This window comes from Salmo trutta, chromosome 10 (assembly GCF_901001165.1).
Source record: "Salmo trutta chromosome 10, fSalTru1.1, whole genome shotgun sequence".
NCBI lineage: Eukaryota > Metazoa > Chordata > Actinopteri > Salmoniformes > Salmonidae > Salmo > Salmo trutta.
Genome location: NC_042966.1, coordinates 38,441,068 through 38,468,700, shown reverse-complemented (window position 1 = coordinate 38,468,700; position 27,633 = coordinate 38,441,068). Strand labels below are relative to the sequence as shown.

General features: G+C 42.4%; 1 protein-coding gene across 1 annotated transcript in view; it reads right to left on the bottom strand.

Moving 5' to 3' along the window:
• Window positions 1-542: 542 nt before the first annotated feature.
• The window catches only part of LOC115201695 (dual specificity mitogen-activated protein kinase kinase 6), a 43,444-nt gene continuing 16,353 nt past the window's right edge, over window positions 543-27,633 (bottom strand). The window contains exons 3-12 of the mRNA XM_029765522.1: window positions 24,252-24,300; window positions 20,851-20,964; window positions 20,323-20,442; window positions 17,972-18,088; window positions 8,297-8,348; window positions 7,707-7,834; window positions 4,734-4,811; window positions 3,926-4,065; window positions 1,567-1,612; window positions 543-691 (exon numbers count right to left, since the gene is read on the bottom strand). Coding sequence (XP_029621382.1) covers window positions 614-691; window positions 1,567-1,612; window positions 3,926-4,065; window positions 4,734-4,811; window positions 7,707-7,834; window positions 8,297-8,348; window positions 17,972-18,088; window positions 20,323-20,442; window positions 20,851-20,964; window positions 24,252-24,300 — 922 coding nt within the window. The 3' untranslated portion in view covers window positions 543-613. The remainder of the gene's footprint in view (window positions 692-1,566; window positions 1,613-3,925; window positions 4,066-4,733; window positions 4,812-7,706; window positions 7,835-8,296; window positions 8,349-17,971; window positions 18,089-20,322; window positions 20,443-20,850; window positions 20,965-24,251; window positions 24,301-27,633) is intronic.

Sequence of the window (27,633 nt, the reverse complement as noted above, 5' to 3'; positions counted from 1 at the left end):
ATGGTTATCAAAACGTCATGGTACGGTAAGTCTACACGAAACACAGCCCTTATTTTAAGTGTTTCTAAAATCCCCAATGGGGAAAAATGAAAGGTGGAAAAACTATTGGAAATATTTCCCTGTTTGACTGCTAGGTTTTATGGGTATTATGACTCATACTGTGGTACTGTATAGGACAGGGCATAATCCACACGTTGCTTAATTCACTAACATTAACAATGAAATCTATGTTTTAGTACTGGGTCTAGTACAGTAACAAGGGTGGGACAAATTTAGAGGTCGGGGGATCACATTTCATACAGATATTATTATACATTTAAATTAATCCAGATTATATATGGGCCGGTGCTCCAATACTGAAAATTTCAGTAATTTCCCTATCTTGGCCCCCTGCCCATATCTAATATGCAAGGGCCTTAAGGATAACTCCTCACTCAGTTCCTCTGAGTTCCTCTAATGTCCATCTTCACTGTGCCAAAGGGAGGGGTCGGGAACTAGGGAGGGGGTGGAGTCCTGCAGGTAATAGGGTTTGTGATTGGTGCTTTTTTTTGTAGGTCCGCCTCCCCAGTGGCCATTGGTCAGAGCATTGGGTTGGGTTAGATAAGGGCGCTCGTCAGTCCCCGAGGATGACCTTGACAAAGCTAGCCACGTCGGTGTCTAAGGATTCATGGGAGATGAAGAAGGGATGTTGCTGGGATGGAGAGAAGAAACCAGAAGAAAAGAAGAGACTGATTTATGCAGAATCAAATATAACATAAAAAGAATATCCTCAACAACAGTTTGATATATAATCAATAGCATTGATTAGATAAAAATCTAAATAAAGTGGGGAGATGTGTCTCCCAACCCCTCCTGTCTCGTCTCAGCTCTCTCTCTCTCTCTCTCTCTCTCTCTCTCAGGACTACCTAGCCTGATGTCTCCTTGCTGTCCCCAGTCCACCTGATCGTGCTGCTGTTTCAACTGTTCTGCCTGCGGCTATGGAACCCTGACCTGTTCACCGGACGTGCTACCTGTCCCAGACCTGCTGTTTTCAACTCTCTAGAGACAGCAGGAGCGGTAGAGATACTCTGAATGATCAGCTATGAAAAGCCAACTGACATTTACTCCTGAGGTGCTGACCTGTTGCACCCTCGACAACTACTGTGATTATTATTATTTGACCTTGCTGGTCATCTATGAACATTTGAACATCTTGGCCATGCTCTGTTATAATCTCCACCCGGCACAGCCAGAAGAGGACTGGCCACCCCTCATAGCCTGGTTCCTCTCTAGGTTTCTTCCTAGGTTCTGGCCTTTCTAGGGAGTTTTTCCTAGCCACTGTGCTTCTACACCTGCATTGCTTGCTGTTTGGGGTTTTAGGCTGGGTTTCTGTACAGCACTTTGTGCTGATGTAAGCTGATGTAAGAAGGGCTTTATAAGTACATTTTATTGAAATTTGATTGATTACAAAACATTATGTATCACTGGACTAAGTCTGCCATCTAGTGGTGAACTAATAGTAAATGCAAGAGGACACATTATTGTGTCCACATAACGGGAGATCTCCTAAGTTCAAAACACACTCACCATGAGTTCTGGGTAGTTTGGCCGCTCTTTGGAATTTTTCTTTAAGCTGAGAATGAAAATGGGCAATGAGATAGAAGATTAGATTAGTAATATCTGGTAATGCATCTCCCAGTCCAGGCACACTGAATGATTGCATCAGCTGCAAGCGAACGTGGAACAGTTAACAGGGTAAAAATAATAGTTGAGAAGAAACGAGAGAGACAGAGATAATAAAAAATTGTAGTAAAGTGTTCAGCCTGTGATCTATCCTCCCTTCTGCCATGTGGGAGTTAATTCGCTCAGGGGTAAAAGCAACAAAAAAAATCCCATGACTGAAACTTAAGTGGATCTTAGATTGATTATCTGGGGCCAAGTTAACGTCTCCTTACTGAAACTGATTGATTGATTGTCTGGAGCCAAGTTAACGTCTCCTTACTGAAACTGATTGATTGATTGTCTGGAGCCAAGTTAACGTCTCCTTACTGAAACTGGATCTGATTGATTGTCTGGGGCCAAGTTAACGTCTCCTTACTGAAACTGGATCTGATTGATTGTCTGGGGCCATGTTAACGTCTCCTTACTGAAACTGGATCTGATTGATTGTCTGGGGCCAAGTTAACGTCCCCTTTCATCTAACAAAGTCATGACCATCATGCTTTTAGAGAAAGAGGCTAATTTTGTACATATTAAACTGCGAGATTGCCCAATTCCAGTCCCCTTGCTTAGAGGGTCCGGGGTCTTCCTCGAGCTAATTTGTATGTAGAAGGACTGAAAAGCTCAGTTCTGGTGACTTTTTAGAAAAGACATTCTACCTCCAAAATGTATTTTTTTTTCAATGATGCTGACATCATCTAAAATACAATTTCTATGCATGTCCTATATTATCAGATGTGCTATTAGCAATAAGCATGATTAACTTTAGCCTAACATGCAGCATAGTTGGGGTTTATCCATCTGCATTTACCCCATTGGACACATCCAGATTGTCATTATTAAGAATACTAATAACTGTATTATAAATATGAATACATATAATTATTCACTAAAATGTATTAATACATTTTGTGGATTCTATTACAAAGTATGTCATTTTCCTTTTAAGACGCCATTTCCTCTTTAAGAGTTATGTTGTGCAGCTGTGCCTAATGGATACTAACGAAGGAAGTTATTTCTGATTTCCTATCATTTGGCAAAAGCAATCGGGCCTGGGTAGAGTTGGGCCTGAACTTTGTGGGCGTGGCTGGGGTAGAGTTGGGCCTGAACTTTGTGGGCATGGCTGGGGTAGGGCCTGAACTTTGTGGGCGTGGTTAGGGTAGGGCCTGAACTTTGTGGGCGTGGTTAGGGTAGGGCCTGAACTTTGTGGGCGTGGTTAGGGTAGGGCATGGTTAGGGTAGGGTAGGACCTGAACTTTGTGGGCATGTTTAGGGTAGGGCCTGAACTTTGTGGGCATGGCTGGGGTAGGGCCTGAACTTTGTGGGCATGGTTAGGGTAGGGTCTGAACTTTGTGGGCATGGTTAGGGTAGGGTAGGGCCTGAACTTTGTGGGCATGGTTAGGGTAGGGTAGGGCCTGAACTTTGTGGGCATGGTTAGGGTAGGGCCTGAACTTTGTGGGCATGGCTGGGGTAGGGCCTGAACTTTGTGGGCATGGCTGGGGTAGGGCCTGAACTTTGTGGGCATGGCTGGGGTAGGGCCTGAACTTTGTGGGCATGGCTGGGGTAGGGCCTGAACTTTGTGGGCATGGCTGGGGTAGGGCCTGAACTTTGTGGGCATGGTTAGGGTAGGGCCTGAACTTTGTGGGCATGGCTGGGGTAGGGCCTGAACTTTGTGGGCATGGCTGGGGTAGGGTCTGAACTTTGTGGGCATGGCTGGGGTAGGGTCTGAACTTTGTGGGCATGGCTGGGGTAGGGTCTGAACTTTGTGGGCATGGCTGGGGTAGGGTCTGAACTTTGTGGGCATGGGTAGGGCTGAGGCTTAAAATTCATGCCTGTGAGGTAAGAGTATCCCCAATGCCCCCTTTTACATGTTTATAGACCACTCTTCCACAGGAGGATATAGTCTCCATTCAAGCCAGAGGAGAGGTTTACTCAGGTATTCCAATTTCCTATTGTCACATAAACAGTTGAGTCACCGGGGTATAAAACAATGTTGTTGATCCACTGCTGGAAAGTCCTGCTATAACATCTGACCCGGCTGAATTAAACCACAGCTCTACAGCCTGGAGGGACTAGATGATATACAGCTAGCCAGGTCCTAGATCTGATGTCTTGACAACTCTAACTGTCGTCTCTGTCATAACAAGCATGACAATGACCATAGAGTTGGAAAGACAGCCCAAACAGATATAGGACCAGGCTTGTTTTACAGGGAGAGGAGAACATACCACAGGGAGGTGAAGTCAACCAACTCAGGGGAGAACTGGTCAGCAGGGAGCTGGGGCGATGGTTCCTCCACCACCTGCTTCAGCTGCTGGAAGGGCGTGCCCCAGGAGTCATAGGGAAACCGCAGGATGGCCAGTTCAATCTGAAGAAGGGGGCACAGGTATATGACAGTACATAGAGGTCAGGCTATGTGAACGCATCATTGTATTACCGTACATAAAATGCAGAAAACGAAATATTACGTAGATAAAAGCCTGAAATTGGGTGGTTTATGACCCTAGACAGGATTACATTACTGAAAACAACCATAGGCAGTTGGAGGACCATCAAATTTATTTTAAAAACCAAAACTGTTCTTGGGTGTGACACAGTTCAGGACGTGCAAATGAGAGAGGTAGGAATATGTAACAACTCTCGTAATAAAATGTCTAGACACCAGTTAGTCTAGAGCAGAGCCGTAGTGTGTCATCGTGTCTCACAGAGAAAGCAGGGCTTTTCTTGAACATGAAGAACCTGTCCTATATGAACAGCAATGCATTTCAATTCAATAGAACTCGATCTGCTCACTTAATGCTATTACTGGCAATGAATACAACGTACTGGTTATATAGTGAAGACATCATTCAGGAAAAATAAAATACAATTATTTATCTGTGGTTACTGTACCTGCACCTTACGGTATCAGAGGTTGCTAGTTTAAATGTAGAAATATATAAAATAGACCTACTAGTGTAATAATCACATAACAATTTTCTTATAATAAATGAATCTGCATAAATATTCATAATAAAAAGTTATATAGAGGCTCACCATAGTGATTCCTAAACTCCAAATGTCAGACTTGACGTTGTAGCCTTTCTGATTAGTCTCTGGGTTGATCCTCTCCGGCTAGGGGACAGAATGACACACACACACACACACACACACACACACACACACACACACACACACACACACACAGAGAGAGAGAGACAAAGAACGAGACACGGGTGACATCACTTTAGCGTCGCTAACTGACAGTTGTCCTAGACGACCCAACCTCCTCCGTCATCTGTACCTCTTCAACACACACAGCCCAGTCTGTTCTCTGAGTGCTACCATGGCCCTAAAAAACTGCCTCAGCCAATCAAAGGCTCTGTGGACACACTGTTTGAGCACACTGGAGGTTATTAAAAGGGTAGCGATCATAAACATTACCACGTGTAACATATGGATTTGCATTAGTATACACATCAAAAGGCCCAATGCAAAGTTACACCTCTAGTTTCTATTTTTTACATAATTATTAAGGTTATAACATATTTTTTTGTTTACTTTTTACCCCTTTTTTCTCCCCAATTTCATGATATCCAATTGGTAGTTACAGTCTTGTCCCATCGCAGCAACTCCCGTACAGACTCGGGAGAGGCGAAGGACGAGAGACATGCGTCCTCTGAAACACGACCCTGCTAAGCCACACTGCTTCTTGACACACTGCTCTCTTAACCCGGAAGCCAGCCGCACCAATGTGTCGGAGGAAACACGGTCCAACTGGCGACCGTGTCAGCGTGAATGCACACGGCACGCCACAGGAGTCGCTAGAGCGCGATGGGACAAGGACATCCCGGCCAAACCCTCACCTAACCGGGACGACGCTGGGCCAATTGTGCGCCGCCTCATTGGTCTCCCAGTTATGGCCGGCTGCGACACAGCCCGGGATCAAACACAGATCTGTAGTGACGCCTCAAGCACTGCAATGCAGTGCCTTAGACCGCTGCGTCACTCGGGAGGCAAATGAATTCTGAAGCATGCTGAAGGAAAATGTTTTTCCGGCGTGTGATGTAATATGGAGGACCGGCAAGCCAGCCTATTCCCTATAATGTAAACTCCAACAGAAATAACTTCAAATGTAGAACTTCAAATTAAACCAAATCGTTTGCACTGATAACTACTGGTTTCAATTTCATTTTCAGCCAACTTAGAAGCAAATACTCTATGAATGTATCATTACAAATCAACTTGCAAGGTTACTAGCCAACTAGCCTGCTAACATTAGCCCTACCAGCTGTGCATGAGTCAGCCAGTTGCTATCAACACCTAGCTTACAGCTACAGTAAAGTAAACCAAAGTTTTGAAAATACATAACACCATCTAATCAGTTATCAAAGAATGCTAGCTATATGCAGTTAACTTAGCCAGCAAGCTAGCCAGCCAGGTAACGTTAGCTATTTAGCCAACTAGCTATTAGCTTAGCCAGCCTAGCCAACAACCACGGTTATGGTCGGCAAGCTAGAGCCAAACTACTGGAGACCAGCTAGAACACAACTAACACAGCCAAAACATAACCGCAGATAAGAAGCAAAGAGAGAAAGCGAACTAAAATGTAATATAAATGTACAGCAGACTAACAGATCCCATGGTAAAACTTTGAAAAGAGTGCAGGCGAGGGGGAGACAGGAGCTTTGCCGGGCCGATGGAGTTAGGGAAACCCAAAATAGATAGATTCCAGATGTCCGTCAGCTAGCGCGCTTGCACTAAGTCAAGGTGGAAAAAGTTACCAAACTGCCCTAGGCTACTTCAAAGACCATGCCGAAAAGTTGACAAAACAGAAAGGAGAACAGACGAGGTACTACACAATTAGAACAAGCAGGTATGATTTTCTCTTTTGTTTTTAGCCCACGGCAAGAAGGTACCTGAACCTGCCATGCCAATGATAATAACAGAGTCTGAAGGGCATGCTGCATTGATGCACATGCCCCATCTGCTCCTTGTTTGATGGATTGTAGCTCACCACTGCCAACAGTTGGTCTGGAATGTAATTACATGCTAGCATGGCTACTAGCTAACATTAGCCAGCTTGAGCTAGATCCCGAGCTAGCATACACACTCAGTAGCACAGACTAGATTAGATCCTCCACATAACGTTGAGAAATAGGGCATTGTGTAAGCTTAGAAGACATGCAGAAATAAGTTAATAAATATGTAATAACCCAAAAATAACTATGTTTGTACTTATAGGTAACCAGATCGTGACTAGAACTAAGTTACTAAGTCAGTGTTTTCACATTGGTGAGTGAAAACTCATGCGTTCTACCCTTTAAGTGCATGACTATTGACATAACAGACCTCCAGCACTTACACATATATGGTGTAAGTGGCCAACTCAGCTCTGCTCAGTCAAACTTATTAGGTGAATTAATTAACATTAACAAATCAACATTTTATTTGTCACATGTGCCAAATACAACGGGTGAAGACTTAACCGTGAAATGCTTGCTTATGCTCCCTTCCCAACGGTCCTTCTCCAACGGAGTTAAAAAAAATGATAATACAAATGAACAAATAGTAACACGAGGAATAAAATAAAACAAGAGTAGAGCCAAATCAAGGAAGTAACAGATCAATGTGCAGCTATATAGAGGAAGTACCAGATCAATGTGCAGCTATATAGAGGAAGTACCAGATCAATGTGCAGCTATATAGAGGAAGTACCAGATCAATGTGCAGCTAGCTATATAGAGGAAGTACCAGATCAATGTGCCGGGGTAACAGATATTACAGGATGTACCAGATCAATGTGCCGAGGTATGAGGTACTTCATTTATCATATCTCTCTCCTGAAACAGTTATTCACTGAGCCAGCTTAAGCCTAACTACACTCTTTGATTTTTATTGAGTAGATTTGACCGATAGATTTATTTTGTCTCTTTTAAATCCCAGAAACCTCTCCTACTACACACCCACAACCAACCACCCCCACACAACCGCTCACCCACAACCACCCACCCCCACACAACCGCTCACCGCCATGTAGGGCTTGCAGCCTGCGTCCATGGTCTTGGCCACAGAGTCCACCAGGTAACCACTGATCCCAAAGTCACACATCTTCACCTGCCCTTGGGTGTTGATCAATATGTTGGATGGCTTCACATCTGAGGGGAGAGTGAGTGAGTGAGTGAGTGAGTGAGTGAGTGAGTGAGTGAGTGAGTGAGTGAGTGAGTGAGGAAACAAAACAGAGAAATAGAAGAGTGGCGTGAGATGGAAGTGAAAGAGAAATCACAGATTTTGGAGTCCGTTAGTCCAATACAGACCTACTGTATAGCATCTTTTAAAGTGATTTCCTTAGCCTCAGCAACATAACTACGAAGCAGTATATCTGTCTCGCTCAACACAGCCCACAAAACACATATATAAAAATGCTATGTAAAATGTTGTTTCAAGTAACATCGTTGTTTTTGTAACATCGCAAACGGATGTGGCAGGTTTCTCCGCTAAACCTTCCAGATTTAAAAAGATGGACACTAGTGCAAACTGTTTTAAGGTGTACCCAAGAGAGAGATATACATAACATACCGTATATAAAACGTTCTATTTAACTCTGTGCTTGTTCTTACCTCGGTGGATGACTGACAGATTGCTGTGCAGATGTTCCAGAGCCTTCACTGTCTGTAACGAGGGAGGTTGGAACATTAGAACAGAACACATCAGCAGCTGGAGAAGGACATCAACATGGGGAATGCAGGTCTAACTTCCCAGACATACCCATTGGTTTGCATCTAGTATTTATTCATTCTTAGTATATTAAACATCTAGCATGAATTCAGTCATTTTGTACAGTAATAGCCTCTTGGTCGAGAGACTGGCAACATGTTAATATACTGAACAAAAATATAAAACGTAACATGTGAAGTGTTCGTCCCATGTTTCATGAGCTGGAATAAAAGATCCCAGAACTTTTCATATGCACAAAATTTCTCTCAAAATGTTGTGCACAAATTGTTTTACATCCCTGTTAGTGAGCATTTCTCCTTTGCCAAGATAATCCATCCACCTGACAGGTGTGGCATACCAATAAGCTGATTAAACAGCATGATCATTACACAGGTGTACCTTGTCCTAGGGACAATAAAAGGCCACTCTAAAATGTGCAGTTTTGTCACACAACACTATGCCACAGACGTCTCAAGTTGAGGGAGTGTGCAATTGGCATGCTGCCTGCAGGAATGTCCACCAGAGCTGTTGCCAGATCATTTAAAATGTTTATTTCTCTACCATAAGCCACCAATGTCATTTTAGAGAATTTGACAGTACATCCAACCGGCCTCACAACCACAGACCATGTGCAACCACACCAGCCCAGGACCTCCACATCCGTCTTCTTCACCTGCGGGATCGTCTGAGACCAGCCACCCAGACAGCTGATGAAACTGTGGGTTTACACAACCAAAGAATTTCTGCACAAACGGTCAGAAACCGTCTCAGGGAAGCTCATCTGCATGCTTGCCGTCCTCCCCAGGGGCTTGACCTGACTGCTGTTCGGCGTCGTAACCGACTTCAGTGGGCAAATGCTCACCTTCGATGGCCACTGGCACGCTGGAGATGTGTGCTCTTCACGGATTAATCCCAGTTTCAACTGTACCGGGAAGATGTGTGGGCAAGCGGTATACTGATGTCAACGTTGTGAACAGAGTGCTCCATAGTAGTGGTGGGGTTATGGTATGGGCAGGAATAAGGTAAGGACAACGAACACAATTGCATTTCAGTGATGGACATTTTAATGAGATTGTCGTGCCATTCATCACCTCATGTTTCTGCATAATAATGCATGGCCCCATGTCGCAAGGACCAATTCCTGGAAGCTGAAAATGTCCCAGTTCTTCCATGGCCTGCATACGCACCAGACATGTCACCCATTGAGCATGTTTGGGATGCTCTGGATAGACGTGTACGATAGCGTGTTCCAGTTCCCACCAATGTCCAGTAACGTCGCACAGTCATTGAAGAGGAGTGGGACAACATTCCACAGGCCACAATAAACAGCCTTATCAACTCTAAGTGAAGGAGATGTGTCGCGCTGCAAATGATGGTCACACCCGATGCCGACTAGTTTTCTGATTCACACCCAAACTTTTTAAAGGTATCTGTCACGAACATATGCATATCTGTATTCCCACTCATGTGAAATCCATTGATTAGGGCCTACATAGAGGGCCTACACATTGACAAAGGGCCATACATAGAATTGTGTATGTGGGGTACAGAGATGGGTTGGTCATTCAAAAAATCATGTTAACACTATTATTGAACACACAATGAGTACATGCAACTTATTTAGTGATTTGTTAAGTACTTTTCTACTCCTGAACTTATTTAGGCTTGCCATAACAGAGGTTGAATACTTATTGACTGAAGACATTTCAGCTTTTCATTTGTAAAAATTCTGAAAAACATAATTACACTTTGACATGATGGGGTATTATGTTTAGGTCAGTGACAAAAAAATCTACATTGAATCCATTTTAAATTCAGGCTGTAACAACAAAATGTGGAAAAAGTCAAGGGGTGTGAAAGATTTTTCAATTTATCGGACATTATTCCTTGTGTTTTCATCTGTAGTATATGCAAACTTTATAGCCTATTGTCGGAGATTTGAGCACTAAATGCATCAAGGCATTGCGTGTAGGGCCCGTTTGTATTTATTATAGATCCCTATTAGCTGCTACAAAGGCAGCAGCAACTCTTCCTGGGGTCCGCCAAAATTAAGGCAGTTATACAATTTTAAAAACATAACAATACATTCATTACAGAATTCACAACACACTAAGTGTGTGCCCTCAGGTCCATACTTCACTAACACATATCTACAACGCAAAATCCATGTGTACGTGTGTGTATAGTATCATGTGTGTGTATGCATGTGTCTGTGCCTATGTTTGTGCTACTTCACAGTCCCCGCTGTTCCATAAGGTGTATTTTTATCTGCTTTTTAAATCTGATTTTACTGCTTGCATCAGTTACCTGATGTGGAATAGAGTTCCATGTAGTCATGGCTCTATGTAGTACTGTGCGCCTCCCATAGTCTGTTCTGGACTTGGGGACTGTGAAGAGACCTCTTGTGGCATGTCTTGTGGGGTATGCATGGGTGTCCTAGTACTAGCACACTAGCTGTGTGCTAGTATTTTAAACAGACAGCTCGGTACCTTCAGCTTGTCAACACCTCTTACAAAAACAAGTAATGAGGAAGTCAATCTCTCCTCCACTTTGAGCCATGAGAGAATCACATGCATGTCATTAATGTTCGCTCTCTGTGTACTTTTAAGGGCCAGCCGTGCTGCCCTGTTCTGAGCAAACTGCAATTTTCCTTAGTCCCTCTTTGTGGCACCTGACCACACGACTGAACAGTAGTCCAGGTGCGACAAAACTAGGGCCTGTAGGACCTGCCTTGTTGTTAAGAATGCAGAGCAACACTTTATTATAGACAGACTTCTCCCCATGTTAGCTACTGGTTGTATCAATATGTTTTGACCATGACAGTTTACAATCCAGGGTTACTCCATGCAGTTTAGTCACCTCAACTTGCTCAATTTACACATTATTCACTACAAAATGTAGTTGAGGTTTAGTGAATGATTTGTACCAAATACAATGCTTTTAGTTTTGGAAATACTTAGGACTAACTTATTCCTTGCTACCCATTCCAAAACTAACAGCAGCTCTTTGTTAAGCGTTGCAGTCATTTCAGTTGCTGTAGTAGCTGACGTGTATAGTGTTGAGTCATCCGCATACATGGACACACTGGCCTTACTCAAAGCCAGTGGCATGTCGTTAGTAAAGACTGAGAAAAGCAAGGGGCCTAAACAGCTACCCTGGGGAATTCCTACTTTGACCTGGATTATGTTTGAGGCTTCCATTAAAAGAACACCCTCTGTGTTCTGTTAGACAAGAAACTCTTTATCCACATTATAGCATAAAGCCATAAGACATACGTTTTTTCAGCAGCAGACTATGATCGATAATGTCAAAAGCTGCACTGAAGTCTAACAAGACAGCCCCCACAATCTTTGCATCATCAATTTCTCTCAGCCAATCATTAGTCATTTGAGTAAGTGCCGTGCAAAAACATTTCCAGAAGTTTACTAAGGGTTGCTAAGAGGCTGATTGGTCAGCTATTTGAGCCAGTAAAGGGGGCTTTACTATTCTTGGTTAGCGGAATGACTTTAGGCCTGGAAGGAAGCTGAGGGCACACACTTTCTAGTAGGGTTAAATTGAAGATGTGGCAAATAGGAGTGGAAATATTGTCTGCTATGATCCTCTGTAATTTTCCATCAAGTTTGTCAGACCCCGATGGCTTATTGTTGATAGACAACAATATTTGTTTCACCTTTTCCACACTGACTTTCACGGAATTCAAAAGTACAATTCTTGTCTTCCATAATTTGTTCAGATATACTTGGATGTGTAGTGTCAGCGTTTGTTGCTGGTATGCCATCCCTAAGTTTGCTTATCTTGCCAATGAAAAAGTCATTAAAGTAGTTGGCAATATCAGTGGGCTTTGTGATAAATGAGCCATCTGATTCAATGAATGATGGAGACGAGTTGGCTTTTTCCCCCAAAATTTCATTTAAGCGTTTTACTATCAATCTTTATAGAATTTATCTTTGTTTCATAGTATAGTTTATTTTCATTTAACATGATTTCTTAATTTGCAGTACGTTTGCCAGTTGGACTCCCAGTTGGACTACCAGACTTATTTGCCATACTTTTTGCCTCATCCCTCACAACCATACAATTTTTCAATTCCTTATCAATCCAAGGGGATTCAACAGTTTTAACAGTCATTTTCTTAATTGGTGTGTGCTTATTAGTAACTGGAATAAGCAATTTCATAAATGTGTCAAGTGCAGCGTCTGGTTGCTCCTCATTACACACCACAGGCCAGCAAATATTCTTTACATCAACATATGAATCACTACAAAACTTGTTGTACACTATATTAGGCCCAGAGTTTGGAACTTTGGTTTTCCTAGATATGACTATTATATTATGATCACTACACCCTATGGATTTGGATACTGCTGTAAAGCAAATTTCTGCAGTAAAGATGTGATCCACACATGTTGATGATTTCATTCCTGTGCTGTTTGTAACTACCCTGGTAGGTTGGCAGACCACCTGAACCAGGTTGCAGGCACTGGTTACAGTTTTAAGTTTTTTCTTGAGTGGGCAGCTTGATGAGAGCCAGTCAATATTTGACATAGGCCTCCAATGTATTATATTAATATAAAAATATATACAGTACCAGACAAATTTGGACTAGTCATTCAAGGATTTTTCTTTATTTTTACTATTTTCTACATTGTAGTATAATAGAAGACATCAAAACTATGAAATAACACGTCGAATCATGTAGTAATAAAACATATCAACATTTTATTTGAGATTCTTCAAAGTAGTCACCCTTTGCATTGACAGCTTTTCACACTTGGCATTCTCTCAACCAGCTTCATGAGGAAGTCACCTGGAATGAATTTCAATTAACAGGTGTGCCTTGTTTAAAGTTAATTTGTGTAATTGCTTTACTTCTTAATGGGTTTGAGCCAATCAGTTGTGTTGTGACAAGGTAGGGGTGTTATACAGAAGATAGCCGTATTTGGTAAAAGACCAAGTCCATATTATGGAAAGAACAGCTCAAATAAGCAAAAAGAAACGACAGTCTATCATTACTTTAAGACATGAAGGTCAGTCAATATGGAAAATTTAAGGAACTTGCAAAAAACCATCAAGCACTATGATGAAACTGGCTCTTATGAGGACCGCCACAAGAAAGGAAGACCCAGAGTTACCTCTGCTGCAGATTTCTGAGTTACCAGCCTCAGAAATTGCAGCCCAAATAAATGCTTCACAGAGTTCAAGTAACAGATACATCTCAACATCAACTGTTCAGAGGAGACTGCATGAATCAGGCCTTCATGGTTGAATTGCTGCAAAGAAACCACTACTAAAGGACACTGTTACGCTCCCCAGTTTCTGTGTTGTGGGTTTGTATGTGTGTGTATTTCAGGAAATGGCTTCCTGGAATCCTAAAGCAGCCGATTGGTCGGCCCCATCGCTAATTGGAGCTCTGACCCCTCCCTCTCGTCAGGGGAAACAGCTGTCTCTTCAATTACCAACTCCTTCTCCAGCTTGATAAAAGCCAGTGTTCCTGCCTCAGGGAGGAGAGCTTCCTTTTATGTCCTGTGTTGGTTGTTGTGGTGGTAAGTACAAGTTTTGTTACTATTATTTTGTAGCCGCCATCAGAGGTATGTGTATGCCAATATGACTTAGTGTTTTTGATTGTTGAAACTGTTCACTTAAAGTATTGGTAATTATTCTGTTTCATTTGTTCCCGGGGGGGGGGAAGGGAAATGCACCTTAGGAGTGTTTAGGCAAGAGGCCTGCGGGAATACATAACCCGTAGTATTGAAACTGTCTATGCACACTAGGTAAGACCTGGGCGGACCAGGGACTAACTTTTACTTTGGTTCCGTCCAGCCCCTTTTCCACACATTACTGTGTTAATAAATTCCCAGTAAACTGTATTTTTCTCTGCCTCTGTCGTCCTTCCCCGCACCTACGATCATACTTTTTTCACTCCTCGGGGAGTTGAGATGTAGCAGGGTGTTGGGTTCCCTCCTCCAAGAGGGGTACGTAACAGATAAGAGACTTGCATGGGCCAAGAAACACGTACAATGGACATTAGACCGGTGGAAATCTGTCCTTTGGTCTGTTGAGACCAAACTTGAGATTTTTGGTTCCAACCGAGTAGGTGAACGGATGATTTCTGCATGTGTGGCTCCCACTGTGAATTACGGAGGTGTGAGTGTCACCAGCAAAGTACCCCCAAACTGTCTGATTTATTTAGAATTCAAGGCACACTTAACCAGCATGGATACCACAGCATTTTGCAGCGATTAGGCCATCCCATCTGGTTTGGGCTTACAGGGTGACTACACCGCTCGTGTCGCGTGTGCGAGCGTTGCAAATAAATTCAGAAATCTGTTATCCAATTATTGCGCGTGCCAATGACGTCTGCATTGCCAAGGGCTAAAATAGAAGTCAGTTCTATTTCTGACGCAGATCGCGCTGCAAGTCCTGCCTCTCCCATCTCCTCATTGGTTTATAGAAGCAGATACCCACGTGCCATCTCCTCATTGGTTATACCCACGTGGGTGACAAAGACGACCAAAGTCAGTGGCGGTAATGCACTTCATGAAAGTTGCCAATCGCAATATAAAGTCAAGAGAAGAAAAGGCCTGGAAGGAGGAGAGATGACTAGAAATGATTTGGTTGACCGTTTTGTGTGGATTAATTGGCGGCGTAGAGGACCTTCTGCATTTCAAGTAAAATAACTGTTTATATCCCAGGACAAATTAGCTAGTAACAGCAAGCTAGCTAAAAAGGACGAATTAGATAGCAAGTGCTAGCTAAATTGCCATACATTTTTTTAATGCTTTTTGACCTGTCCCCAAGTTAATATAATTGGTTCAGATTTTGTTTTGATATTTTAACGTGTGTCGTGATCGCGTTTGATGGTGGGGGACAAAATACATTTATGCACGATGCCGCACGTGCACAGCCAGTTTGGGTTTCGTGTTAGAGGGACTATCATTTGTTTTTCAACAGGACAATGACCCAACACACCTCCAGGCTGTAATGGGGCTACTTGACCAAGAAGGAGAGTGATGGAGTGCTGCATCAGATGACCTGGCTTCCACAATCACCTGACCTCAACCAAATTGAGATGTTTTGGGATGAGTTGAACCGCAGAGTGAAGGAAAAACAGCCAACAAGTGCACAGCATGTGTGCGAACTCCTTCAAGACTGTTGGAAAAGGATTTCCGGTGAAGCTGGTTTAGAGAATGTCCAGAGTGTGTATAACTGTCATCAAGGCAAAGGGTGGCTACTTTGAAGAATCTCAAATAATCTAAATATTTTATAACAGTTTTGGTTACTACATTGTAGAATAATAGTGAAGACATCAACTATGAAGAAAATAGTAAAAAATTAAAACCCTTGCTTGAGTAGGTGTCCAAACTTTTGACTGGTATTGTGTGTATATATAAAAAGCTTAGGCCTACCCCAGAGAGGGAGAGAGCTATGCCACGACACCAACATTAATTTCTTTATCAGATAGGTTGTTTCTGCATAAGTGTTCATCTCCTAAACCAAGTCTTGATTGCTTAAGTATTCACCCCATTAGTCAGAGAAACAACCAAGAGGCCAATGGCAACTCTGAAGGAGCTGGAGAGATCAACAGCTGAGATGGGAGAAACTGTACATGGGACAACTATTACCTGGGCTTTATGGAAGAGTGATGAGAATAAAGCCATTGCTGTAAAAAAAAAAAATTGGGACAAAAGACATGTGGGAGACAGAGCAAACGTGGAAAAAAGGTCTCTGGTCAAAGCCAAGACTGCGTATCGCCCTGAGAACACCATCCCCATGGTGAAGCATGGTGGTGGCAGCATCATGTTATATGGGGATGCTTTTCATCGGCAGGGACTGGGAAACTGATCAGGTTTGAGGGCAAGATGGATGGAGCCAAATCCAGGGAAATTCTAGAGGAAAACCTGTTTCAGTCTGCAAGAGGCCTGTGGCTGGGACGGAGGTTCACCATCCAGCAAGAGACCTGCGACTGGGGCGGAGGTTCACCTTCTAGCAGGACAATGACCCTAAACACACAGCCAAAGCTACACTGGAGTGGTTTAAAAACAACAACCTGAATGTCTTTGAATAGCTCAGTCAATGCCCAAACCTCAATCCAATTAATTGCTGTTCACCAACAGTGCCCATCCAACTAGACCGAGCTTGAGCAATTTTGTTAAGAGTGGACCAAATATTGCAGGATCCAAATGTGCAAAGCTTATAGACTTACCCAAGACTCACAGCTGTAATTGCTGCCAAAGGTGCTTCTACCAAGTATTGAATCAGGGGGCGGAACACGTTTATTTATTTACTTTTGTGTACAAATAACCAACTAGTATTTTTAACATTTAATTTACACAAAATGTGGAAAAGTCCAAGTGGGTGAATACTTACAGGAGGCTTACAGGAGGCTAATTCATTCATTTTCAATTAGAATATTTTTATAAAAGGTGAGCATTATAATGTTAGATTACAGGAGTAAATCCGGTAGGCCTAAAAAAAAAAATCTTCCTCAAGTTCAACTGCCAGTTGGAGTCAGCCGGTGCGCATTGCCTTTATCATAGGCCTGCAGTATAATAGGCTAATAGCCACACCAAACCTTCAAACGCTTCTTAACTTTTATTAGGATAATATCAAAAGTAAGTCAAGCTATTGTTTATAGGGAAAATGAGCAGGATATTATACTGTGTCAAACATAACATTACAGTTGGAACTTAATTTGGCCACAGAAAATGGCTCAACAGAATGAAACAGAAGACTTGTGAATTGGTTTAAACCTGAACAGGCTATATTGCAGCAATTACCTTGAAAGGCTAGTGACCCCCGTATCCAATAGGTTAATGATAATGTACCTACAGAAAGCTGAACATCCTCTCCCAATCTGTGACATGATAGCGTCCCCCCCCCCCAGCTTTTGGATTTTAAAATGTTATAAAATCAGAACACTTTTCTTCCTCCCAGGTTAATTTTTTCCCCCTGTGGAAAGAGAGAGCGAGTGGCTGCTCAACACAGCAGCAGGCGCCACCGAAACAGGGGCATGCTGACAGACACTTCTATTACAGGAATCATGAGGATACTTGACTGTATGACCAAATCATGGTTTGAGCCTCCAACAAAAGAAAAAGGACGTTTTTAGTGCGGTGAATGAATGTGCAGCCCACACTGACACGACACATTTTTATTTTACTTGCACAGCCAAGTCAAAGGGTCGCAAAATTGCGACTAAAATGGTCACAGTCTGGAGCCCTGCCTTGTAGGCTTTTCACTGTAGGCATATGTTAACTTTTATTTTAATACTTTTGTTATACTTCAAATGAAAAAGACCTCCATCTTCACGATCAACAGTAGTCTAGGCCAAGGCTCCTGTCTCGCTTTCTCTCTCTCCTCAGCAGGTGGACACCCCCAGACAATTTGGCCGGCTACAATTTTATTGATCAGCTTTTCGTTTATTTTAAAATCGGCCAAAAGCCGGCAATTACCAGCTAACGGAAACCCTGTCCTACATAACACATGTAATATTCAGTTTGGTCTCTAGGCTGAATTATATGACATAGTTAGTCCTATTTACATGAGGAAAGAAAGTAAAAAGAAGTAGTCCTACTCACCGAGACGGCCATCTTTCCCAGGATATTTTCAGGGATGGTCATGCCTTTTTCTATCACCTGCTTATAGAACTTATCCAGAGAGGTGTCCATCAGCTCCATACAGATCCACACATCACCCTGGGAACACAGGTACAACATGAGAAGGTCAGATTGGGGTGAGAGTTTAAGGGTTAAGGGGGTGGGAATGGAAAAAGGGGGCTATGGAGAGAGCAGTAGAGGGAAGGATTGGAAAAACAGAACCACATTCCAGACACACAGATTGGCTAACAGGAAGGAGCTTTTTCCAATGTGCTCCGCTGCAGATGGATATCCTGTGGAACGCTCTCTTCTCTTCAAGTGGTAGGTAACTACATCCGGCAATATCAGGAATTCTTTATTTGTTTATCTTGACTACAACATACACGGCTCTATCATCTGACATCTCTACATGAGGGAAAAGGCGTCATGGTACCCGTCTGTCTGGATGGCAGCCCAGTCCTACAGTACAATGTTGTGTGTAAATCAGAAAGTCTTATGTTCCACATGACCAAAAGTATGTGGACACACGCTTCTTGAACATCTTATTCCAAAATCATGGGCATTAATATGGAGTTGGTCCCCCCCCCCTTTGCTGCTATGACAGCCTCCACCCTTCTGGGAAGGCTTTCCACTAGATATTGGAACATTGCTGCGGGTACTTGCTTCCATTCAGCCACAAGAGTCTTATTGAGGTCGGGCGATTAGGCCTGGCTTGCAGTCGGCATTCCAATTCGTCCCAAAGATATTCGGTGGGGTTGAAGTCAGAGCTCTGTGCAGGCCAGTCAAGTTCTTCCACACCGATCTCAACAAACCATTTCAGTATGGACCTCACTTTGTGCATGGGGACATTGTCATGCTGAAACAGGAAAAGGCCTTCCCCAAACTGTTGCCACAAAGTTGGAAGAACAGAATTATCTAGAATGTCATTGTATGCTGTAGCGTTAAGATTTCCCTTCACTGGAACTAAGGAGCCTAGCCCGAACCATGAAAAACAGCCCCAGACCATTATTCCTTCTCCACCAACTTCACATATGCATTGGGGCAGGTAGCATTCTTCTAGCATCCACCAAACCCAGATTCGTCTGTTGGACTGCCAGATAGTGAAGCGTGATTAATCACACCAGAGAACGTATTTCCACTGCTCCAGAGTCCAATGGCGGCGAGCTTTACGCCACTACAGCCAATGTTTGGCATTGCACATGGTGATCTTAGGTTTGTGTGTGGCTGCTCGGCCATGGAAACCCATTTCACGAAGCTCTCGACGAACAGTTCGTGTGTGGGTGTTGCTTCCAGAGGCAGTTTTGAACTCGGTAGTGAATGTTGCAAGCGGTCCCGTTCTGTGAGCTTGTGTGGCCTACCTCTTCACAGTTGAGACGTTGTTGCTCCTAGACGTTTCCACTTCACAATAACAGCACTTACAGTTGACCGGGGCAGCTCTAGCAGGGCAGAAATTTGATGAACTGACTTGTTTTAAAGGTGGCATCCAATGACAGTGCAACGTTGAAAGTCAATGAGCTCTTCAGTACGGGCCGTTCTACTTCCAATATTTGTCTATCGAGATTGCATGGCTGATGTGCTCAATTTTATACACCGGTCAGCAACAGGTGTGGCTGAAATAGCAGAACCCACTAATTTGAATGGGTGTCCACATATTTTTGTATATAGTGTAGAAATGAAGAGGACTAAGTTGCTAAATAACTGCCTCTCTGAACATACAGATGCAGTCAAATATATAGGGACCCATGCATGATTCACAATTACTTCTAAAATAAGTTGAAATTAAATGAAAAATAAAAAATGGTGTTCACATTTAGTTTGATATACAACTGATCAAAACTGAAATTAAGGTTTTGCACTTAAGTCAAATGGCCTGGACTAAATTATTCAAAATTCTAATTACTTTGGTGGGAGGCGAGTGTTTCTTGGAAAGTATAATTTATCCTACTCTTTGTAAGTTGCAGGTGCCTACTGGGTAAAAATAACCAACTAGTTTTGAAAATATAAAACTGTTGCACTCCACTGTATAGTGTAAGGGTACCAATATGTTTGACAGCATCTTTACAAGGCTCTGTCCTCCGACATCTCTGTAATGACATTGTAGGAAGCCTATGTTTAACATAGTAATGAAGAAGACCAGCAGTAGAGGAAACCAACGAGTAGCTGTTGTGACTAACAACTTACGGGGATCCAAATATACAAACAATTAATACGCTACACCTAAAGATTGTCTATTGTAAAGAGTCTTTTGGATTTTAGAAAAACACTACATAAGACCTTTAGTATTATTATTTAATTGTAATTTTTGAAATTATTTTTATAAAGAAGCTGGCTACCTCTCTGAAGAGTGCTCCGTAGAAGGTGACTGTGTAGAAGCAGTCTACTGTTCTCATAGAGATGTCCAGGTCCATCAGCAGTCTCTTCTGTTCCTGGGTGTTCACTGTGGCACGGATCCTCTACGGTGGGAGGGAAAGGACATCAAATCCATCCATCCATCCATCCTACTTATTACATCAACAGCTGTCACCATGGCTGTTTACACAGGCAGCCCAATTCTGATCTCTTGCCCAATTGTTGGCATAAGAGTTGATCTGATTGGTCAAAAGACCAAATAGTGGGGAAAAATACCAGAATTGTCCTGCCTGTGTAAATAAAGCCAAAGTGCTTAGCTATAGTAACCTGACTAAGGCCGCATTTACACATGCAGCCTAATTCTAATGTTTTTCAACTAATTGGTATTTTGACCTATCATATTAGCTCTTTTGCCAATAACTAGGCAAAATATCAGAATTGGGCTGCATGTGTAAACGTAGCCCTAGATCCCTTTAAAGAGAACACCAGTTACAGCGTCAAACCTCACATACCTTGACTGCCATGATCAGGCCACTGGGCATGTGCCTCATCTTGTCCACCACGCCATACGCCCCTCTCCCCAGCTCGCCAATCTGCTCCAGGTCATCTGCCTTCACCACAAAGTTCTGCTCAGGACCGGCAGAGAGGGGAGAGAGGCGTGTCAGGCTCGACAGTGACGGATCAAACATGAATGGGTGACACGATGATGTAATGAGAAAGAAAAAAAAATGTATCACCCTTTCTCCCTTCCTTGATGTAATCACTGAACACAAATTGAGCTGATCATCTGAAAAGATGATTCACTAGAGTTCCTTGTTTTTTTTTACCCAATTCTCATCTGGTGAAAACAAAACAGTAACAGAGAGCGAAAAGCACTAAAGAGAATGACTGACCGGGGGTATTCCTCTTTGTCTGAGAGTGCTGCTTCGGCTCGGAGGAATGTCTTTGTTTAATCAACTACTCCAACCAAAAGTTTCTAATCAACAGGGAAAGCATTGAACATGGTAAGGGGGCTGAGTCAAAAGACACCGCAAATGACCCTTTTTCATCTAAACTACTGGTTCCAGTAAAGAATGGGAACTTGTGTCTTTCTCACTTCATACAACAACTAAATCAATGGTTGCCCCAACTTTGACTTCAGGCTAAATTATAAGAGGGGAAAAAAACAGCATCTTTACCAATGGAAAATTCCACTTATTTGATAAGTTTAAAATAAATATTTTCACTGCCCGTCAGGAAGTTAAACACATTCCAGTCTGCCTACAATCAGAAGTGTTCGATCCGAGTCATAATGTTTGCTAGGGCGTTATATATACACTGCTCAAAAAAATAAAGGGAACACTTAAACAACACAATGTAACTCCAAGTCAATCACACTTCTGTGAAATCAAACTGTCCACTTAGGAAGCAACACTGATTGACAATAAATGTCACATGCTGTTGTGCAAATGGAATAGACAACAGGTGGAAATTATAGGCAATTAGCAAGACACCCCCAATAAAGGAGTGGTTCTGTAGGTGGGGACCACAGACCACTTCTCAGTTCCTATGCTTCCTGGCTGATGTTTTGGTCACTTTTGAATGCTGGCGGTGCTTTCACTCTAGTGGTAGCATAAGACAGAGTCTACAACCTACACAAGTGGCTCAGGTAGTGCAGCTCATCCAGGATGGCACATCAATGCGAGCTGTGGCAAGAAGGTTCGCTGTGTCTGTCAGCGTAGTGTCCAGAGCATGGAGGCGCTACCAGGAGACAGGCCAGTACATCAGGAGACGTGGAGGAGGCCGTAGGAGGGCAACAACCCAGCAGCAGGACCACTACCTCCGCCTTTGTGCAAGGAGGAGCAGGAGGAGCACTGCCAGAGCCCTGCAAAATGACCTCCAGCAGGCCAGAAATGTGCATGTGTCTGCTCAAACGGTCAGAAACAGACTCCATGAGGGTGGTATGAGGGCCCGACGTCCACAGGTGGGGGTTGTGCTTACAGCCCAACACCGTGCAGGACATTTGGCATTTGCCAGAGAACACCAAGATTGGCAAATTCGCCACTGGCGCCCTGTGATCTTCACAGATGAAAGCAGGTTCACACTGAGCACGTGACAGAGTCTGGAGACGCCGTGGAGAACATTTTGCTGCCTGCAACATCCTCCAGCATGACCGGTTTGGCGGTGGGTCAGTCATGGTGTGGGGTGGCATTTCTTTGGGGGGCCGCACAGCCCTCCATGTGCTCGCCAGAGGTAGCCTGACTGCCATTAGGTACCGAGATGAGATCCTCAGACCCCTTGTGAGACCATATGCTGGTGCAGTTGGCCCTGGGTTCCTCCTAATGGAAGACAATGCTAGACCTCATGTGGCTGGAGTGTGTCAGCAGTTCCTGCAAGAGGAAGGCATTGATGCTATGGACTGGCCTGCCCATTCCCCAGACCTGAATCCAATTGAGCACATCTGGGACATCATGTCTCGCTCCATCCACCAACGCCACGTTGCACCACAGACTGTCCAGGAGTTGGCGGATGCTTTAGTCCTGGTCTGGGAGGAGATCCCTCAGGAGACCATCCGCCACCTCATCAGGAGCATGCCCATGCGTTGTAGGGAGGTCATACAGGCACGTGGGGGCCACACACACTACTGAGCCTCATTTTGACTTGTTTTAAGGACATTACATCAAAGTTGGATCAGCCTGTAGTGTGGTTTTCCACTTTAATTTTGAGTGGGACTCCAAATCCAGACCTCCATGGGTTGATAAATTGGATTTCCATTGATTATTTTTGTGTGATTTTGTTGTCAGCACATTCAACTATGTAAAGAAAAAATTATTTAATAAGATTATTTCTTTCAATCAGATCTAGGATGTGTTGTTTAAGTGTTCCCTTTATTTTTTTGAGCAGTATATATATATATATATATATATATATATGGCTCACAGACCCTTAATTGAGCCAAGCTTTCATCTTTCTGTATCCAAACCACAGAGAGAATCTTACTCAACCTAATGCTGCGTTCAGACCAAGGGACGCAAAAACCGTCATACCAGTCGGCATAGCGGGACAAGAAAGAAGGTAAAAGCAAGCCAGCCCGACAGCAAAGATTTTTTTATAAGTAACCCAAGATCATTTGGAAAAGACAGGCTCTGGTCTGAGCAAATGAATCAGTGGGCAGAACAAGCAAGGAGGTGGGCAGAGCCAAGCACGAGTTAGTGAGATCCTATTGGCACGTTCTTGCATTTATTTGCATATTTCCGTTAGGGAACGCCTACTCTGAAGTGCACGTGTGCAATCACTCAATTTACCTTGTACTCCTTATAAAGTCATAAGTCTACAAAACACAGTCCACTCTGTTTGATACAATTATTATAGTTTTTAGAAACAGAAAACAGTATGGATAGCAAAATATTTCATCAAATTTGCAGAATGTTGGCCAAAATCCAACAAATCCATCTTCTCCCACTGGACATCCTCATCACCATATTTGGTATTGAGTGGAAACGCCAACCGGATGCTTCACACTTACACATCCAGTGTAATATCTGTCTCATTGTTCTGTCATGAAGGTATGCATTAGTAAACATGCATTAGTAATCAGTAAACAAACAGTGCAAATCAACATCCGGTATCAAACAACACTACGGCAGACGGCAAAAGTTGAAATATTTGAACTCCCCGCCAGCCTCAACGGCATTTACCGTCATGCTCTCATTGAAAACATTTGCCATTTACCTCGTACCGTCTAAACACAGTATACATAAAGTTACGCCAACTTCACCCAGATGTTAAACCCGAAGTTTGTGCTTCAGTTTTAAATAAAGGTTTGAAGGAACGTGTGGAGAAGAAACATAGTAGTAGACGAAAGGTAAGAATGTGAGAGAGTAACCGACACTGAACAGTTCAGTGAACATAAATAAGATGTGGTAATTAGTACCTTCTCTCCAATGGTCACACAAGCTTTCGAATCCAAATCTCTTGGGGGTCTGTAAAGTAGTCAAACAGTTGTTTAGGATAAAAAAATAAAAAATATGTACATAAAAAACTGCATGCATTAATTCATTAAGATATCAAAATGTTCTGGGAAAAAAACTGCATGTAGATATTAATGTAAGAAACAGTGTTCGTCTTGAGTTAACATCATCATCATGACACTGAAATTATACTGTTAACGATATTCACTGACACATTGCTCCAAAAACATCCGTTTGTGAACCACTTATCGGTGAACACATCCAAAACGGTAATCTCTAACTAGCCTCCTTCTCTCCTTACTGGGAGGAAATGGAGCCATCACTGACATCTTTAGGATCATCATGTTGATTAAGCAGCATCATATCCGTATTACTATGCCTCATAGCAAAACAGGATAACACTTTATATTAAAAAAGGTTGCACAATATATGTCCATAAATTTAACAATGTAGATTGATGATACTCCATCTAAAAAACAGTCTTTATGCATAAGTTTATAAAAATTGAATTACATGCATCATAAACTCATACCAACAATACATTGCGGCTTTGATGTCAAGAGCAGGGTACACGGTTTAACGGTAGGCATGTTTGGTCTATTGGAAAAGAAGTTGGACCGCTTGGGGCAGAATGGCTCAAGGAAATCCCTTGAGCTTCAGTCTCACTTCGTCCCAAAGGATTACGATGGCTACCAACAGTGGAAGACTGGATTCAACATGAATCTGAGGCTAGTAAAAAAGGCTTCTGTGCCCACAGTCAATATAGGCTCCAAGTCCACTGACACCACCTGTGTTACAGCACGACAGCGGGCGGCTTAGGTGATGGAGGCGACTCGGGTAAGTAGGCACTAGAGTGCCCAAAGAGTTTTGTAATTACACTAGTAACAACTTAATAATAAAATGGTAATAGAATTTTGTTACATAGTAGGTAGGGGTGTAACAGTTCACCAAACCCGCGGTTTGGTATGTATTGCGGTTTTGGGGGGCACGGTTCCATTTGGTACAGTGGGGAAATAAAATGCCAACAGTTACTGTAGTTTTGGGGGGGGGGGGTGAAACAACAATATTTTTGGTTATGGAAAATATATTTCACAGCGGTTTAGATGGTAAAATGATTCTCTACACAATACTAGTTTATTTTGTCACAAACTGAAATTAGGCGAACTAAGAGTTTTAGTAACCAGGAAATGGCGGAGCGATTTCTGCATAGCGCAACTTTAATTTATGTTCCCATCAGCAAGATCCTTGCTTGGTTAGCTGTGCTTCTGTAGCGTGCATGTGATTGCAGAGTTTGCCGAACAAAATCACCACTGGATTGATGGAAATAATCATGATATCATTCTGCCAGATATCCATAGTCTACTTTGTAGTTAACATTTAAATGAGAATGTTTTTGAGAAAGGCTTTCCATCTACCAGAAGAGGTTGTCATTAGCATCATGCTGACGTCTACATAGTGGCGGACAAACACATTCCCGCTCCCAATGGGTCTTCAGGAAGTTGAAGGAAAATACAAAGCACTGATGCATTTTATTAATATCTCTAATCATCTTAGGGAAAATCAATTAATTATCTTATAAAATTCAATATATTTAGTTGATTTCCTACTAACTCTTCTACTGGGAAACCAAAATGTTCCCAAACTGGAGATTTTTAAATGAACATGAGTATCTTCCTGGTTTGTTCAGTCCACCACTCAGCTTCATACAGAACTAGTTCCCGGCTGCGCCTCACAAAATGACAGTTTGAAATGTGGCAATTAAGATTTGGATTTTGATCACAATGTGCGCTAGGCTCTAGTTGTTTTAACAGAATAGCATACAATGTTTTTTCAGCTCAGATTTACTAAAAGGGGCATACAACACAGTGTAGGCACAGCCTATAAGGCCTAGTGATTTATACGTCTTCATTCGGGTTCACAGTGCGGACCAAACCGAGGTTCCTGTACCGAACTGTTTGGTACAAATACACGTACTATTACTACTTTAGTGACTGGATTGTACTTTAGTTTTTTTTTGTAATGACACAAGGTGAATAATGCAGTGTCGTTGTAATACAAAGAGCTGTGATATACAGTGCCTTCAGAAAGTATTCACATCCCTTGACTATATTGAGATGTTGCGTCTCAATGTGAAAGTGGAATGTCATAAAAAAAATATAAAGCTGAAATGTCTCTGGAGTCAATAAGTATTCAACCCCTTTGTTATGGCAAGACTAAATAAGTTGAGGAGTAAAAATGTGCTTAAAAAAAAAGTCACATAAGTTACATGGACTCACTCTACGCAATAAGTGTTTAACAATTATTTAATGACTACCTCATCTCTGTACCCCACACATACAGATAACTGAAATGTCCCTCAGTCAAGCAGTGAATTTCAAAACAGATTCAACCAAAGTCCAGGGAGGTTTTCCAATGCCTTGCAAAGAAGGGCACCAACGTATTGGTAGATAAAAATGAAGAAAAAAAAGCAGACATTAAATACCTCTTTGAGCATGGTGAAAGTATTAAACACACTTTGGATGGTGTATCAATACAACCAGTTACTATAAATATACACGCGTCCTTCCTAACGCAGATGCCGGGGAGGAAAGAAACCGCTCAGGGATTTCACAATGAGGCCAATGGTGACTTTAAAACCATTACAGAGTTTAATGGCTGAGATAGGAGAAAACTGAGGATGGATCAACAACATTGTAGTTACTCCACAATACCAATCTAATTGACAGAGTGAAAAGAAGGAACACTGTACATAATAAAAAAAATATTCCAAAACATACATCCTGTTTGCAACAAGGCACTAAATGAATACTGCAACAACAACAAAGTGTCTTGAATACAGTGTTATGTTTGGGGCAAATCCAACATAACATGTCACTGAGTACCACTATCCATATTTCTAAGCATAGTGGTGGATGCATCATGTTATGGGTGTGCTTGTAATCGTTAAGGACTGCAGAGTTTCAGGATAAAAACAAAAAAAACAGAATGGAGCTAAACACAGGCAAAATCTTAGAGGAAAACCTGGTTAAATCTGCTTTCCACCAAACACTGGGAGATTAATTCCCTTTTCAAAAGCATTCCAGGTGAATCTGGTTGAGAGAATGCCAAGAGTGTGCAAAGCTGTCATCATGGCAAAGGGTGGCTACTTTGAAGAATCTCAAATATAAAAATATTTTGATTTTGTTTTAACACTTTTTTTGGTCACTACATGAGTCCATGTGTTATTTCATAGTTTTGATGTCTTAACTATTATTCTACAATGTAGAAAATAGTCAAAATAAAGAAACCCTTGAATGAGTAGGTGTGTCCAAACTTTGACTGGTATTCCATATTTAATCAAATGTT